Genomic DNA, 17,961 nt, shown 5'->3' with positions numbered 1-17,961 from the left:
ACAGTGTGTTGGTGTATGCCTTTGGTTATTTCTGCAGTGAGTGATTGTGTTGTGTCTGTGTGCAGGTGGAGGTGTTTGACCTGCTGTTTGTAACTAGTGAGTCTGGCAGCAGGAAGACCTACATGGTGCACTGTGAGGACTGTGCCCGGACCGTGTCCAAGAGCCCCTCGCTGGCAGGAGTAGTGGTGCTGGAGCAGTACTGCATGGAGGAGCTGATGAGAACCTATGACAGCATCTGTGTGGTGAGACACACACACACACACACACACACACACACACACACACACACACAAGTTTTCTATGTGCTATGAAGTTATGTCCATCATATTTACCCCCCTTTCTGTCTGTCGTCTTCTTCTTCTTTCTCTCTCCAGACTCCATCACCCTGCTCCAAGTGAAGCATCCTCCCTGTTGTCTGGCAGCCATAACCAAAGCTCCTACTTAGTGGCAGCACAGACGTTGTCTTCAAGGAATACTACTACTGCTAACACTTGGTGAACAGCCAACCATGTTTACTCAGTATTGTTTACATCACAATAAGATATCGGCCATCAGCCATCAGCCAATTGAATTCCAGCTCACTGTTGTCTTCCCCTCCTACCAGCTGCTGATTGGACTTGAGTCTTGAGATAGAATGACTAGACTGGTACTACTATTTGTTAATAAAACATGTCAGACAACTACAGAAAATGTGAACATTGTTAGCACTGGAAATCAGGTCTTAATTAAAACGGACACTGCTGTGATTCAAAAGCGTCAAGTAGCCGGTATATGGTGCATTAATTCAGGTACTTTTATGCAAATCCAATGGAACTTTTTTACACCAATCTAGTTATTCTATGTCCATGAATTTACCGTGTTGCTATGGTAACAGCAGGGGAATTGCTTCACAAGCAAAGTAGCTGATAGTCTCATTGAAATCCCATTGTTTTGGTTTGGTTTTCTATTCAGGTGAACTCTGACATTTGTCATTCCTGTCTGTATACTCTTTGGGGTGCTATTTCCATTGTATTTATTCTGACCTAGATATTTCAAAAGTTTTACCAGCCTAAAGGTACACCACATTGGCCTTGTGAACTGTATTTAGATGAAAGGAAATTAGAAAATCAAACATGCAGGCACAACTTTCTAAAGCATTAGGAATATTCATTTAAGAAATTGTAAACATTTCTCTGAAATACGGGTTAACTAGAACTAGAGGACTAATCTGGTTTCACTCTTTGTTGGAAATCTGGTGTGTTTTAATGTGATTTTAGTTTTTGCATAATAATCCTAAATAATGTTTGGTAGAGAGAGATGTGATTGCTACAATTCGCCCTAAAGAAGATCCCCTTTATCTTTTGCTTTTTCTAATGGGATCATTCTCCCAGTTTTTTACCTCTTTTTTTGGTTGCTATCTCCTTTTCTGGATTACAGAGAAAATGAAGAATTGTAAATTGTGACTTTATTTATACTTGTATATGTTTGTTTTCTTAAATGTATTTATTGCATATTGATGGTGCTTCTCTGGGGACACCAGATATTTTTAAGGTTTCCTATTGTGGGTGTACGGGGAAGAGCAAACAGGGGGAGGTTGGATTTTCATGGTGCTCAACCCCCTCTTGCCTCGTCACCTCCTCATTAACTGTGTATAAATGATCTATGAATATAAGTCAATGAATATAACTTCAACCGACAGGTTGGTGCTTAGAACCGCGTCATTACAATTACCGGTAAACTAATAGAATGATGTCTTTGTACTGTATCTAACTGATAAACACAATACCTTTTTCAACTTTTTTGCATTGTACGAAATTCATAAAATTGTGAAGCATTTGTGATTGGCAGTAGTTGTAGTTTTAGCCACATTTAAATGAGACTGATGTGTAGTGAGGTTTGGGTTCCTTCAGTGTTCTGTCCTCATGAGTATAATTTCAAGGTTGTAATCTTGCTCCTCATCCACTGACTGTTTTTATTTGAAGCTGTGCTGTTTTAAAACATCATAAAAAATATCTTACATAGACCAGACCTTTCTTAAACACTCTGTGATTTTTCTGTGACATTATTGTGAGTATTATTGATACAATAAAATGTTTTGAGAAAAGTTTATTGTCATCGAATTTGTGTAGCTGCCTTGGTGAGAGGCCTGGATAGTTTTTGAGTATTGTGTCTGAGCTGATAACTTATCTTAGAGAAACATTTCAATGGAGGGAGATTTATTTCATCCCTAGAATCTACCCCACTCTTCATTCCCTGCTGATGTTAATGCCTAGCCACCCATCATTTCTTCTGTCATATCATTCTTCTCTTCCTGCACTTTGCCTGTTTTATTACAGTACATCAACCATAATGTCCTCCATTACACACAGAATGTTAGTGTTTGGATTACTGGTGAATTTAGAGCAACTTGAAAGGGTTTATTCCCAGTTACTAAGGAAGAGAATGTTACTAACATGCTGGTAAAGATGTATCTCTCCCCCACTAATCCTGCTGTGTTTTGCCAATGTCCATTTTTTTCTTTGTTACAGGCATGGGAATAAAACACCTCTAGTTTAAAGAGGATGCAGGGACACCTCATCCTAGAGAAACAGATAGAGCAGTGGATATCCTGGTTCCAAGGACAGGAAGACTGGCCTTCCTCCTCTAACAACCCTCTAAACCACAGGTGTCAAACTCATTCCACGGAGGGCCGGGTGTCAGCAGGTTTTCATTCCTCTGTTGCACTTGACGGATGAATTAAGGTCACAACTCCCCACACCTGGTCGTCTTAATTGAAAGGAAAAGCCAAAAACCTGCAGACACTAGGCCCATCATGGAATGAGTTTGACACCCCTGCTCTAGTTGTTCATCATACACATACAGTAGGGTCCAAAATGATTAACTCCCTTGATAAAGACGAGCAAAAATGACAGTATAAAATAAATAACTTAAATACTAAGCTATATTCTATGCTCACAAATATTTGGAAATGTGATTATCTTATACTCAGAGAAAGAGATTTTGTTTAACATGTGATCTAATTTTTTCAAAGTAATATTAGGGTAAAAATGATTGACACCCCTGCTTTCAATACCTTTCAATACCTCACCTTCTGAGGATAACAGTACTGAGCCTTTTGGAGAACACATTGGGATGGATCTTAGACTATTCCTCCATACAGAATCTTTCCAGGTCCTTGATATCCTTTGTCTGTGCTTATGGACCATCCTCTTAAAATCAAACCACATGTTTTTAATGGGTTTCAAGTCCAGAGACTGAGATTCCCATTGTAACATTTAGATTTTGTGACCATTTAAACATTTCTTTGTGCATTTTGATGTGTGCATTGTGGTTATTGTCTTGCTGGAAGATCCACTTGAGGCCAAATTTCAGCCTCCTGTGAGAAGCGTGATAGAGTTCATGATGCTGTTTACTGTATTATCTGGGATCTACATCTGTTTATATTAGTTACTGTGCTGTTACTAAGCAGTAATGCATTACGGCAGTGTTACGTTACTACACCTAATAGGAAATGCACATGCGCACTGGGGTGCCGGGAACTGTAGAGCACGAGGGGTTTTGACTAAACTAAAACTAACTGTACTCCCGTCTCCTGCCTGGTCATTTCTCCACAACACAAATATTACATTTACCTTAGCAAGGACCAGTGGAACCAAAATCACCCCATAACATTAAAGATCCACCACCATTTACAGTAGGTATATTGGATTCTTCACTGTTTATGCATTCTCATTTCAATGCCAAACCCACCACTGGTGTGTGTCGCTGAAGAGCTGTATTTTCACGTCATCTGACCGACACACCGTTTCCAATCTGTTCCAATGCATTTTAGCAAACTCCAGGCATTTAGATTTGTTGGATGACAAGATTATTATGCTCTTTGGCTACGAAATCAGAATACAGGAGCAGACAATAACCACAGACCTACTGTAAAATATGGTGGTGGATCTTTGGTGGTGGGGCTATTTGCTTTCACTGGTCCTGAGGCCCTTGTCTGTTATTTTTTATAGCATACAATATAGCTCAGTATTTAAATTATTTATTTTATACAGTCATTATTGCTCATCTTTATTAAGGGTGTCAATAATTTCGGTCCCACTGTAAGTCTCTCTCTCTGACACAGACACAGACACACACACACACACACACACACACACACACACACACACACACACACACACACACACACACACACACACACACACACACACACACACACACACACACACACTCCTCTAGGAGGGCTGCAGCACTGAGGTAATAGCAGCTACACATCGAACAGAGGGAAAACATATATCTCCATTATTCTCTGAATCCTCTCAGGATTTCCCCCTACATTCCTGCTCTGGCTGGTCTTCCACACTCCTAAAGGCTTTTTTTAATCACCCCTCTTTCTACTTCTTCTCTAGTCCCTCCTTCATCCAATCACCCCCTCTATCTCCAGAGAGAACGCCTATCTGCCCTTTTAAGAAATAAGTAAATAAACAAACACACAGCTCTGACTGTGATAAAAGAACAGGGGGGAAAAAAAATAAAAAATACACATTTTCCCCCTTTGAACTAAACCCCCACTGGTCTCTTATCAGTCTGGCGAACCTCTCCTCCCGCAACATCACTTTGTTCCTCCCCATCCACATTTCCACTTTGTTTTCTGAACCTGGTGTTCTATTTTTCATCAGGAGGGACAGTCCCCTTTCCTTCTCGATCTTTAAAACAACCATGTCTTATATGACTCAGGCACTGCCCCTACTTTCTACACAGCTCTCTGTTCATTTGTTCAGTTCTGTTGTGCCTTGGGGTCTGTATGCTGTAGCACTATGGGAATGTGTGTGTCTTATCTTTGTGCAGTCAGTGTGTTCACTCCCCATCATCTAGATCTCACTCATTATCAGATAGGAATGTACAGATCTGTCTTATGTAAGAAGCTAGCCCAGAAAAAATGTATGCATGTTCTGAACATGTGGGTGCCAGGGTAGCCTAGTGGTTAGAGCGTTGGACTAGTAACCGGAAGGTTGCAAGTTCAAACCACCTTGCTGACAAGGTACAAATCTGTCGTTCTGCCCCTGAACAGGCAGTTAACCCACTGTTCCTAGGCTGTTATTGAAAATAAGAATTTGTTCTTAACTGACTTGCCTAGTTAAATAAAGGTTCAATAAAAATGTATAGCAAGTATAAAATACACATTCTGTATTGGTTTATCTTGCAATGGAGAGACAGTACAAAACCTTTTGACAGTTTATTAGATATGGATGTTGATAATGGCAGCCCCCCGTACCTCTCTGATTCAGAGGGGTTGGGTTAAATGTGGAAGACATATTTCAGTTGAATGCATTCAGTTGTACAATTGACTAGGTATCCCCCTTTCTCTTTCCATCTTATTACCATCTCACAATATTACAAATACATTCTTTGAAATGCTTACATTTACCAACATTTAGGTTCAGAAAATTCCACTCTGTTTGTTCTCTTGTGTTTAGGACATATTTTATAATCCAATTCTTCTTCTTTTATGAATGAGGTAGTAGCTAGAGGATGTAGTAACGGCAGCTGAAGGTAGTGGCTAGTGGTTGTAGTGACTACAGCTGAAGGTAGTGGCTAGTGGTTGTAGTGACTACAGCTGAAGGTAGTGGTGAGTGGTTGTAGTGACTACAGCAGAAGGTAGTGGTGAGTGGTTGTAGTGACTACAGCAGAAGGTAGTGGCTAGTGGTTGTAGTGACTACAGCAGAAGGTAGTGGCTAGTGGTTGTAGTGACTACAGCAGAAGGTAGTGGCTAGTGGTTGTAGTGACTACAGCAGAAGGTAGTGGTGAGTGGTTGTGGTGATTACAGCAGAAGGTAGTGGCTAGTGCTTGTAGTGACTACAGCAGAAGGTAGTGGCTAGTGGTTGTAGTGACTACAGCAGAAGGTAGTGGTTAGTGGTTGTAGTAACTGCAGCAGAAGATAGTGGTTAGCGATTGTAGTAACTGCAGCAGAAGGTAGTGGTTAGTGGTTGTAGTGACTGCAGCCTAATGAGGTGGTTAGCAGTTGTAGTAACTGCAGCAGAAGGTAGTGGTTAGTGGTTGTAGTGACTGCAGCAGAATGTAGTGGTTAGTGGTTGTAGTGACTGCAGCAGAAGGTAGTGGTTAGTGATTGTACTAACTGCAGCAGAAGATAGTGGTTAGTGGTAGTAGTGACTGGGGCAGAATGTAGTGGTTAGTGGTTATAGTAACTGCAGCAGAAGGTAGTGGTTAGTGTTTGTAGTGACTGCAGCAGAAGGTAGTGGTTAGTGGTTGTAGTGACTGCAGCAGAAGGTAGTGGTTAGTGGTTGTAGTGACTGCAGCAGAAGGTAGTGGTTAGTGGTTGTAGTGACTGCAGCAGAAGGTAGTGGTTGTAGTGACTCCAGCAGAAGGTAGTGGTTAGTGGTTGTAGTGACTGCAGCAGAAGGTAGTGGTTATGGGTGTAGTGACTGCAGCAGAATGTAGTGGTTGCAGTGACTGCAGCAGAAGGTAGTAGCTAGTGGTTGTAGTGACTGAGGCAGAAGATAGTGGTTAACAGTTGTAGTGACTGCAGCAGGCGGTAGTGGTGAGTGGTTGTAGTGACTGCAGCAGAAGGTAGTAGTTAGTGGTTGTAGTGACTGCAAGAGTTTTGGCAACTCTCACCCGTCTCCTTATCTATTCAGATAAACACTTTCTCCCCCTCTCTCCTCCTTCCCTTCCCTCCCTCTTCCCCCTCCCTACCCCCCTACCCCCTCCCCCCCTTCCCTCCCCTCCCTACCCCCTCACTCCCCCTTCCCTCCCCTCCCTACCCCCTCCTCCACCTTCCCTCCCCTCCCTACCCTCTCGCTGCCCCTTCCCTCCCCTCCCTACCCCCTCGCTCCCCACTGGGTCCAAGGGTTATCAGTGTAAACCCTCCTGTTTCCCCGCCCTTTCCAAACACCATCACCAACGTCAAACACTCCCAAGCTGCCTCTCTGTACCCACCAGCACCACAGCAGCCCACAGACACACACCCAGAAGAGAGGAGACAGATAGGAAACAGAGGAGAGACAGACAGGAGACAGGGGGAGACTCAGTGACTAACCAAACTGGAATGAAAGTGAGGAAACAGCGCGGCAGGAAACGAAGAGCCAGAGCCTAGCAGAAAAGCAATATTTGCCTTAACTGTGCAGATCGTAGAATTTAACACAAAGCAAAGGGACAAGAGAGTGACACCGACTGAGACCTTTGCAGACACAAAGCATCTGCTGAATACCTGGAGTTTCAGAAACACCAGGATATATCTGAGAATGACGAAGGTCTAAACTCTCATCATCAGGGTATAAACCTCCACCTGGTCAATGTCATCAGTCTGACCTCAAGATCTGGATGTTCATGTGGTGGAGACCTACCTCTTCTTCTCTTGACGCGCATTCTCAGAGAAGGAAGACAGGTTAAAGAATAGAGTGTATTCACATCTTCTCTTACTGCTACTGTGAGAGTCGAGAGACAGAGAGACAAATCCTCAGAACTGCTCCACCAATCACACAGTGAGTAAACACATCTCATTGTAATCGTTATGGGTGTCCAGGGATGGAGGGACATGGAAACTCAAACTAAACATCCTAACAAAGATCATAGTGAACTTTTTTACAGCTCATAGGGTTATTGCTTCTAGAGCATGTTCAATTGAAGTTTGGGTGTGATGAGAAGTTTAGCATTTTGTATTGTATTACCAAGACCGTTGACTAACCTTTTGGGCTCATGAGTGGCGCAGCAGTCTAAGGCACTGCACCTCAGTGCTGGAGGCGTCACTACAGACCCTGGTTCAATTCCAGCCTTGATCACAACCGGTTGTGATCGGGAGTCCCATAGGGCAGTGCACAATTGGTCCAGTGTCGTCTGAGTTAGGGGTAGGACATCTTTTTTGGAATAGGGGGCAGCATTTTCACTTTTGGATGAATAGCGTGCCCAAACTGAACTACCTCCTACTCTGTCTCAGATGCTAATATATGCATATTAGTATTAGTATTGGATGGAAAACACTCTGAAGTTTCTAAAACTGTTTGAATGATGTCTGTGAGTATAACAGAACTCATATGGGAGACAAAAACCTGAGAAGAAATCCAAACAGGAAGTGAGAAATCGATTTTCAAAACAGTGCCTATTGAAATCCCTGTTAGATATGAATGTGCTTGCACTTCCTAGGGCTTCCACTAGATGTCAATTCAATTCAAGGGGCTTTATTGGCATGGGAAACATGTGTTAACATTGCCAAAGCAAGTGAGGTAGATAATATACAAAAGTGAAATAAGTAATACAAATTTACAGTAAACATTACACATACAGAAGTTTCAAAACACTAAAGACATTACAGATGTCATATTACGTATATATACAAATCAAATCAAATCAAATTTTATTTGTCACATACACATGGTTAGCAGATGTTAATGCGAGTGTAGCGAAATGCTTGTGCTTCTAGTTCCGACAATGCAGTAATAACGAACAAGTAATCTAACTAACAATTCCAAAAAAACTACTGTCTTATACACAGTGTAAGGGGATAAGGAATATGTACATAAGGATATATGAATGAGTGATGGTACAGAGCAGCATAGGCAAGATACAGTAGATGATATCGAGTACAGTATATACATATGAGATGAGTATGTAAACCAAGTGGCATAGTTAAAGTGGCTAGTGATACATGTGTTACATAAGGATGCAGTCGATGATATAGAGTACAGTATCTACGTATGCATATGAGATGAATAATGTAGGGTAAGTAACATTATATAAGGTAGCATTGTTTAAAGTGGCTAGTGATATATTTACATCATTTCTCATCAATTCCCATTATTAAAGTGGCTGGAGTAGAGTCAGTGTCATTGACAGTGTGTTGGCAGTAGCCACTCAATGTTAGTGGTGGCTGTTTAACAGTCTGATGGCCTTGAGATAGAAGCTGTTTTTCAGTCTCTCGGTCCCAGCTTTGATGCACCTGTACTGACCTCGCCTTCTGGATGACAGCGGGGTGAACAGGCAGTGGCTCGGGTGGTTGATGTCCTTGATGATCTTTATGGCCTTCCTGTAGCATCGGGTGGTGTAGGTGTCCTGGAGGGCAGGTAGTTTGCCCCCGGTGTTGCAACGTACGTACGTATATATACCGTGTTGCAAAGATGTACAAATAGTTAAGGATACACAAGGGAAAATAAATAAGCATAAGTATGGGTTGTATTTACAATGGTGTTTGTTCTTCACTGGTTGCCCTTTTCTTGTGGCAACAGGTCACAAATCTTGCTGCTGTGATTGCACACTGTGGAATTTCACCCATAGTAAATATGGGAGTTTATCAAAATTGGGTTTGTTTTCGAATTCTTTGTGGATCTGTGTAATCTGAGGGAAATATGTGTCTCTAATATGGTCATACATTGGACAGGAGGTAATGAAGTGCAGCTCAGTTTCCACCTCATTTTGTGGGCAGTGTGCACATAGCCTGTCTTCTCTAGATGTCACAGTCTTTAGATACTGGTTTTAGGATTCTACTATAAAGGAGGGGCTCATAAGAACTATTTTAGTGAGTGGTCTGGCAGAGAGCCTCGGTCTCATGACACGCGCTCCCGACAGAGTTTGCTCTTGTTCCAATGCTTTTCTTCAGAAAATGCAATTCTCCGGTTGGAACCTTATTGATGATTTAAGTTAAAAATATCCCAAAGATTGATTGCATACATCATTTGACTTGTTTCTACGATCTGTAACAGAACTTTTTGACTTTTTGTCTGGAGGAAGTGATCGCGCCTCATGAAGATGGATTACTGGGCTGAACACGCTAACAACAAGTGGCTAAATGATGGGCTTTATGGAACTTTATGGAACAAATTTATTGTCAAACTGGGATTCCTGGGAGTGCCTTCTGATGAAGATCATCAAAGGTAAGTGAATATTTATAGTGTTTTTATAGTGTTTATAGTGTTTTTTCGAACTAATGTTGACTCCAAAATGACGGAGTTTTTTTTGGCTGAATTGGGTACTGAGGGCCCTGACACAGGGGTTGCATAAAGGATAAGTCTATCTTTAATTCTGTGAATAACACTTGCATCTTTTATCAATGTTTATTATGAGTATTTCTGCAAAATCACTGGATGTTTTGAAATCAAAACATTACTGCACGTAACGCGTCAATGTAAACTGAGATTATACATACATGTATTGTGTAACATGATGTCCTATGAGTGTCATCTGATGAAGATCATCAAAGGTTAGTGATTCATTTTATCTATATTTCTGCTTTTTGTGACTCCTCTCTTTGGCTGAGAAAATGGCTGTGTGTTTTTTTGACTTGGCTATGAGCTAACATAATCATATGTTGTGCTTTCGCTGTAAATCATTTTTGAAATCGGACACCATGGGTAGATTAACAAGATGTTTATCTTTCATTTGCTGTATTAAAATGTTTAAAAATACTTTATTGGAAGGTTTTTAATACACCCCTTCTTTGCTTGGTTCATATGAAGACTGAATGGAAAAGTAACTATTTCTGTAACGGCTGTTGGTGGAAGAAGGTGAGGACCAAGGTGCAGTGTGGTACGTGTTCATATTTCCTTTTATTAACTGAACACTAAATACAAAAGAACAAGAGAATAAATGAAAACCGAAAACAGTCCTGCATGGTGCAAACACTGAAACGGAAAACAACTACCCACAAACACAGGTGGGAACAGGCTACCTAAGTATGGTTCTCAATCAGAGACAACGATAGACAGCTGCCTCTGATTGGGAACCATACCAGGCCAAACACAGAAATATAACGCACAGAACAAAACATAGAATGCCACCCCAACTCACACCCTGACCAAACTAAAATAGAGACATAAAAAAATAACTAAGGTCAGGACGTGACAATTTCAATCCATGAACCCTTTTTCCCATGATGTTCTATGAGAGGTTATACATGCTGGTCAAACCTGCACATGCTACCTTCATCTTAATAACAACAGTTATAGTATCAGATGAGATCTGAGGACATGTGACCATGACACATTGTGCCTGAGGTCCCACCCCACTGCTAAAGTCAACTGAACATTTATGAAAGTTTGGTGAAATAAATGAAATAACCCATTACAATGATCAGTTTTCAGTTAAAATCCAATCAACAAAAGGATGTTGACGTTTAAAATTAGCGGAAGAAGGTTTCTTAGATGGGGGTTTTGAAGAGGGTGGGGGGGTCTCATTGTTCTGGGTCTGTAGTCATCCAGGAGACTGGGGGTGGGGCCAAGGGAAGTCCATTTCCTCCCTACCAGAGTTGTGTAGTTATCTGTGTTTACTTTCTGCACCTCTCACCACTGTACTTTAGGAAACTTAGCTACCCTCACTTTAATGCAATGACATTCAGAGGCTTATATTTCAATCTATTATTGAAATAGGGGCATGCCAAACAGATTCCTGTGTGTAAAGGGGATCCATTTTCAGGCTCCCCATCTATCTACTGTCATGGCCAAAAGTTTTGAGAATGACACACAGTTTGCTGCTTCAGTGTCTTTTGATATTTTTGTCAGATGTTACTATGGAATTCTGAAGTATAATTACAAGCATTTCATAAGTGTCAAAGGCTTTTATTCACAATTACATGAAGTTGATGCAAAGAGTCAATATTTGCAGTGTTGACCCTTCATTTTCAAGACCTCTGCAATCCGCCCTGACATGCTGTCAATTAACTTCTGGGCCATATCCTGACTGATGACAGCCCATTCTTTCATAATCAATGCTTGGAGTTTGTCAGAATTTGTGGGGTTTTGTTTGTCCGGCCGCCTCTTGAGGATTGACCACAAGTTCTCAATGGGATTAAGGTCTGGGGAGTTTCCTGGCCATGGACCCAAAATATCAATGTTTTGTTCCCCGAGCCACTTAGTTATCACTTTGGCTTCTGGCAAGGTGTTCCATCATGCTGGAAAAGGAATTGTTCGTCACCAAACTGTTCCTGGATGGTTGGGAGAAGTTGCTCTCGGAGGATGTGTTGGTACCATTTTTTATTCATGGCTGTGTTCTTAGGCAAAATTATGAGTGAGCCCACTCCCTTGGCTGAGAAGCAACCCCACACATGAATGGTCTCAGGATGATTTACTGTTGGCATGACACAGGACTGATGTTAGAGCTCACCTTGTCTTCTCCGGACAAGTTTTTTTCCGGATGACCCAAACAATCGGAAAGGGGATTCATCAGAGAAAATGACTACCCCAGGCCTCAGCAGTCCAATCCCTGTACCTTTTGCAGAATATCAGTCTGTCCCTGATGTTTTTCCTGGAGAGAAGTGGCTTCTTTCCTGCCCTTCTTGACACCAGGCCATCCTCCACAAGTCTGTGCCTCACTGTGTGTGCAGATGCACTCACACCTGCCTGCTGCCCTTCCTGAGTAAGCTCTGTACTGGTGGTGCCCCGATCCCACAGCTGAATCAACTTTAGGAGACAGTCCTGGCTATTGCTGAACTTTCTTGGGTGCCCTGAAGCCTTCTTCACAACAATTGAACAGCTCTCCTTAAAGTTCCTGATGATCCGATAAATGGTTGTGTCATGAAGTTGGCCTGGGGGTAGGTTTATGACAGTCATAAATACCTCTTCCCCCCTTTTTCCTCTCTCTACCCTACTGATGTTACATTTGCAAAACCTTTGGTTAATATAGAGATTCTGGGAACACCAGAAGGTGGGGGGAAATTAACTATATTCTGGTAATCCGACCAATGAAACATATGCGGTGGTACTTAATGAATATGATGTCAGTTCGGTTGTCATCTGAGACATTCTCACCAATGAAAAGATGACAAACTCTACAGTGGAAAGTCTACAAATCAGAGTTAACGGATTCACATGGAATTGTTGTTCAATTTCAATGTTTGAATATGAAATTATTTGTGATGGGATGAAATGTGATTTTAAAATGTGAGATTTGGGTTTTCATAAAATAGGGCTCTGCTCAATCAGTGGCCCGCCCCTGTGAATGGACATGGGCTATAAAACTTTTCAAACACACCCACCTCTCCCTTCCTAAATAAGCCCTTGACGACAATGTAACCTCCTGTTCAGAGGACGTGAGGACGACGGTCCTATGTCAGAATGGTTTAGATAATAATTACAGAACGAAGCCAACATCAGCGTGAGCTTTGATTGCGAATGGTATGAACTTTGAACTCTTATTCACTACAGAAGTGACACCTCCTAGCCGTTGAGTTAGCAACAGCAGATGCAAACGAGGGTTAGGAAGGAACAGACAGCATATCCCGTCTATCACACAACGACGTTACTACAACGTATCCAATCGACCACCAGAGACATTCTTCAAAGGACTCGGTTTGGCAACACGGCCTTCCATCTACCACCAACCTACTGAAGCGCAGCTCAGAGTAAATATTTATTGCATTTTCCTTTTCCAAATGGGCGGTAATTTAGAATGCATAAGATACTGTATTTATGATAGCACAGCTTCGCCCTTTGTTCCTCAGTCTTCCGGCTCTTTCACTTTCACCCAGCCCCTTTTCTTTTGTGTAACAAGCTGTCATATCTGTTCCGCCCGCTTGGGACGTTTTCCTTTATAATGTAATTTGTAATCAAGTTATGATTTAATTATGTGTACGTGTAATTCTGTGTGATTAGTTAGGTATTTAGTAAATAAATAATTTAACCCAATTTTGTATTGCTGATTCAACTTGTTAGCCAGGGTTCGTGCAGATAACTAAGATTTTGCAACTTTCAGATGAGACTGAATTAAGATGACGATTAATATTGACTGCTATTGATGTAAAATATTACTAGGTCTTTAAGAGTTTATTCGGAAGATAACAGCTCTATAAATATTATTTTGTGGTGCCCGACTATCTAGTTAATTACATTTACATGATTAGTTCAATCAGGAAATATTAATTACAGAGAAATTATTTTATAGAATAGTATGTCATATCACTTAATCCGGCATAGCCAAAGACACGACAGTTGAATTAGGTGCAATCTTACTGGCAGCAATATCCTTGCCTGTGAAGCCCTTTTTGTGCAAAACAATGATGACTGTACGTGTTTCCTTGCAGGTAACCATGGTTGACATAGGAAGAACAATGATTCCAAGCACCACCCTCCTTTTGAAGCTTCCAGTCTGTTATTCGAACTCAATCAGCATGACAGAGTGTATTCCAACCTTGTCCTTGTCAACACTCACACCTGTGTTAACAAGAGAATCACTGACAAGATGTCTGCTGGTCCTTTTGTGGCAGGGCTGAAATGCAATGGAAATGTTTTGGGGGGATTCAATTCATTTGCATGGCAAAGAGGGACTTTGCAATTAATTGCAATTCATCTGATCAGTCTTCATAACATTCTGGAGTATATGCAAATTTCCATCATACAAACTGAGGCAGCAGACTTTGTGAAAATGTATATTTGTGTCATTCTCAAAACTTTTGGCCACAACTGTACAGTGCCTTCAAAAAGTATTCATACCCTTTGACTTTTTCCACATTTTGATGTATTACAGACTGAATTTAAAATAGATTAAATTGAGATGTTGTGTCGCAGGCCTACACACAATACCCCATAATGCCAAAGTGGAATTGTGTTGTTTAAACATTTTTACAAATGAATTAGAAATGTAAAGCTGAAATGTCTTGAGTCAATAAGTATTCTTCCCCTTTATTATGGCAAGCCTAAATAAGTTCAGGAGTAAAAATGTGCTTAACAAGTCATATACAAAGTTGCATAGACTCTCTCTGTGTGCAATAATAGTGTTTAACATGATTTTTGAATGACCTCCTCATCTCTGTGCCCCACACATATAATTATCTGTAAGGTCCCTCAGTTGAACAGTGAATTTCAAACACAGATTCAACCACAAAGACCAGGTAGGTTTTCCAATGCCTCACAAAGAAGGGCTGCTATTGGTAGATGGGTTAAAAAAGCAGACATTGAATATCCGTTTGAGTATGATGAAGTTATTAATTAAACTTTGGATGGTGTATCAATACACCCAGTCACTACAAAGATACAGGTGGCCTTCCTAACTCAGTTGCCGGAGACGATGGAAACCTCTCAAGGATTTCACCATGACGTCAATGTTGACTTTAAAACAGTTACAGAGTTTAATGGCTGTGATAGAAAAAAACTGAGGATGGATCAACAACATTGTAGTTACTCCACAATACTAACCTAATTGACAGAGTGAAAAGAAGGACGCCTGTACAGAAGAAAACATGCATCCGCTTTGCAATAAGGCATTAAAGTAAAACTGCAAAATGTGTATGTGGTAAAGAAAGGAACTTTATGCACTGAATACAAAGCGTTGTGTTGGATTTGCCCTAAACATAACACATCACTGAGTACCACTCTTCACATTTTCAAACATGGTGGTGGCTGCATCATGTTATAGGTATGCTCAAATTGTTTTAATATTAATGTGCAAGTACTGTACAATACAGGTGTACAAAGCTCTTAGAGACTTACCCAGAAAGACTCACAGCTGTAATCGCTGCCAAAGGTGATTCTCACATGTATTGACTCAGGGGGTTGAATACTTATCTAATCAAGAAATATTCATGTTTTATTTCCATATTTTTTTTGTTATACAAATGTTTAAAAAGTTTTTCCACTTTGACATTACAGAGTATTTTCTGTAGATCATTGACAAATGATGACAATTAAATCCATTTGAATCCCACTTTGTAAAACAACAAAATGTGGAAAAAGTCAAGGGGTGTGAGTACTTTCTGAAGGCACTGTAACTGCAAGCACTATAAGGCTCCCTAACAGAAGAGCAGTAACAGGCCTGCGCTATACCACTTGGCCCATAATTAACTGCACTACCACTAGCAATGATGATTATGAAATTGTATGACAGACACATAAATTACTGAATTAATAACACTAATCATTTTGTTTTCCGAAGGCCTAGGGAGGATGAGTCTGCCGAGGAACCGGACCCTGGAGAACGGCATCACCCAGCTGCATCACATTAACAATGGGGAACATCTGTCTTCACTGCAATTCCACCTCCAGAACACAGGCTCTGTGACCTCTGTGCCAGGGTCGCCCACGGGGGGGTCAGGGGTGGTGGTGCCACCCCCGTACTCAGTAGCGGGCAGTGTGGCGGGGGCTACGGACGCCCCTCTGGAGCTGAGAGGCTCTCTGGACTGCTGGGCGTGCTCAGTACTGGTGAGGGCTCAGAACCTGATCATCGCGCTGGTCAACAGTACGCTGGTCAGTATCGTGTTCGGAACCAATCATGACCCCAGCGCTGGTCATGGTTGTGTTTGGCTTCCTATGTCACTCTACGGTAAGACTGACATCCAGGAAGAAAGTCTGTGTGTGCCAGAAAGAGATAGAGGGGAGAGTCAGAGACGTACAGGGAGAGAGAGCATGAGTCCTGACCTGAGCATTGCTGTGTGACACATAATGAGTAGTTTTAAAGTGTGTGTGTGTGTGTGTGTGTTAGATGGTTTCACACCATTAACCATTTCTCGTCCCTCTCGTCCCCAGGTGCAACCCAATGGCACGTCCCTGTACTGTTCAGACCTGCTGGATGATGGTGGCTGTGTGGCCCTGCTGGTGGTGGGCTTCATCCTGGTCACCCCCCTCCTGGTCCTGGCTCTGGCTACCTACTGTCGCCTGGCCCGCCACCTCCAACTGGGCCTCTGTTTCATCCCCTACAGCAGGGCCGTCTTCAAGAACCTGCCTGCCTCGCACCAACGTGGAGGAGGCTGCTGCGGCCAGCATGGGGCCTCAGAGGGAGAGGGCAAAGGCAGTGTGTGGGTGTGAGGGGAGGGATATGTTGACCCTAACCAATGATGCAGGGTCAGATAACATTTTCTTCCCTCTTAAGGTTAAGGTTAGGATTGGGGATCAAGTAATCTGATCCTAGATCTGTAGATAGAGGCAACTTCTACCTTGAGCAGGGAGGGAAGAAATGTGAAGGAAAGGAAAAAACAGGGCATGAGGGTAGTAGGGAAAGTTGAGGTGTGGACTCATGGAGATTATGTTTATGGACACAGTTACAATATGCCTATGAGTCTTGGGGTGGTGGTGGTGTGGAGGTGGATCTTACAATACACTGGTTTGTAGATTGCAGAGAGCAAAGGTGAAGCTGTAAAAACATAAGTATGCTACATGAAGTACTATCAAATACCACCTTAACTACACTGCAATTATTTGTTATTATGTTTGTTTTTTATGTTGAATTATCCTGCACTGTTAATCAATTATGTTTGTTTAGAATACAATATTTCCATTATATCAGAAAAGGTGTTTTGTCTTCTAGAAATAACTACAAGACAATCAGTTTCTCTCTGGCATGAAATGACAACATCTCCCTCTAGTGGAGCACGAGATTCCAACTGCCATTACATCACCTCACAAACCTGTGGGTTACCAAGGCTACTATCTCTCTGATGCCATATGGCAGCTGTCAAATGTTGACTCTTTAATCAAAGTTTTAATGACATATTAATTCCAAGTAAGAACATCATAGAAATATGTTATACAGAATAAAAACGCTTTTATAGCATAACTTCACTCAGTAACTGGAAGGGTTTGCTTGTATTCACTTGTCTGGCTTGAGTAGAATGATGACATTTGTAGAAAATTTTACCCTGTGGAGATACAATAAAATGTTTTACATAGTGTGGGTAAACACATCATCTTGACTGACTAACATTGCATCCCTTGCCAATTGGATCACCATGTCCTTGTTTAACAGTTTAAAAAAGTGTTGGGGAGTAGTGAAATACATGTATTTACATTTTTAACTACATTTTGCAGTAGCTTGTTGTTGGTAGTAGAACTAACTACAATCTTGGTAGTGTTTTCAGCAGTGAATTACATTTTTGCCATGTAGTGGTGTAGCTAAGTAGGACTACTGGAACTACACACTATACTTTTTTGCTCAAATAAAATAAAATATGGGTGAAGTAGGCAAGAATTTCGTATATCAACAATTCAAATTATTGATATAAAAAATGCAAGTATTGGTATAAAAAAAAATACAATTATTGATATCAAATAT

General features: G+C 41.4%; 1 protein-coding gene and 1 pseudogene across 6 annotated transcripts in view; both read left to right on the top strand.

Moving 5' to 3' along the window:
• Positions 1-2,086, top strand: part of LOC112228164 (lysine-specific demethylase 6B) — a 37,075-nt gene extending 34,989 nt beyond the window's left edge. For 4 of the 6 annotated variants that reach the window (XM_042311356.1, XM_042311360.1, XM_042311358.1 and 1 more), the window contains 2 exons: positions 66-242; positions 375-2,086. In XM_042311356.1, the coding sequence (XP_042167290.1) occupies positions 66-242; positions 375-398 (201 nt within the window). In that variant the 3' untranslated portion in view covers positions 399-2,086. Of the gene's footprint in view, positions 1-65; positions 243-374 lie in introns of those variants that run through there. The other 2 variants (XR_006080681.1, XR_006080680.1) reach the window with 1 other exon arrangement.
• Positions 2,087-9,812: 7,726 nt separating this feature from the next.
• LOC112231370 lies at positions 9,813-17,600 on the top strand (annotated as a pseudogene).
• The last annotated feature ends 361 nt before the right edge of the window (positions 17,601-17,961 follow it).

This window comes from Oncorhynchus tshawytscha, linkage group LG33, assembly GCF_018296145.1.
Source record: "Oncorhynchus tshawytscha isolate Ot180627B linkage group LG33, Otsh_v2.0, whole genome shotgun sequence".
In the NCBI taxonomy this organism is placed as follows: Eukaryota; Metazoa; Chordata; class Actinopteri; order Salmoniformes; family Salmonidae; genus Oncorhynchus; species Oncorhynchus tshawytscha.
This window is presented reverse-complemented; position numbering and strand designations above follow the sequence as displayed.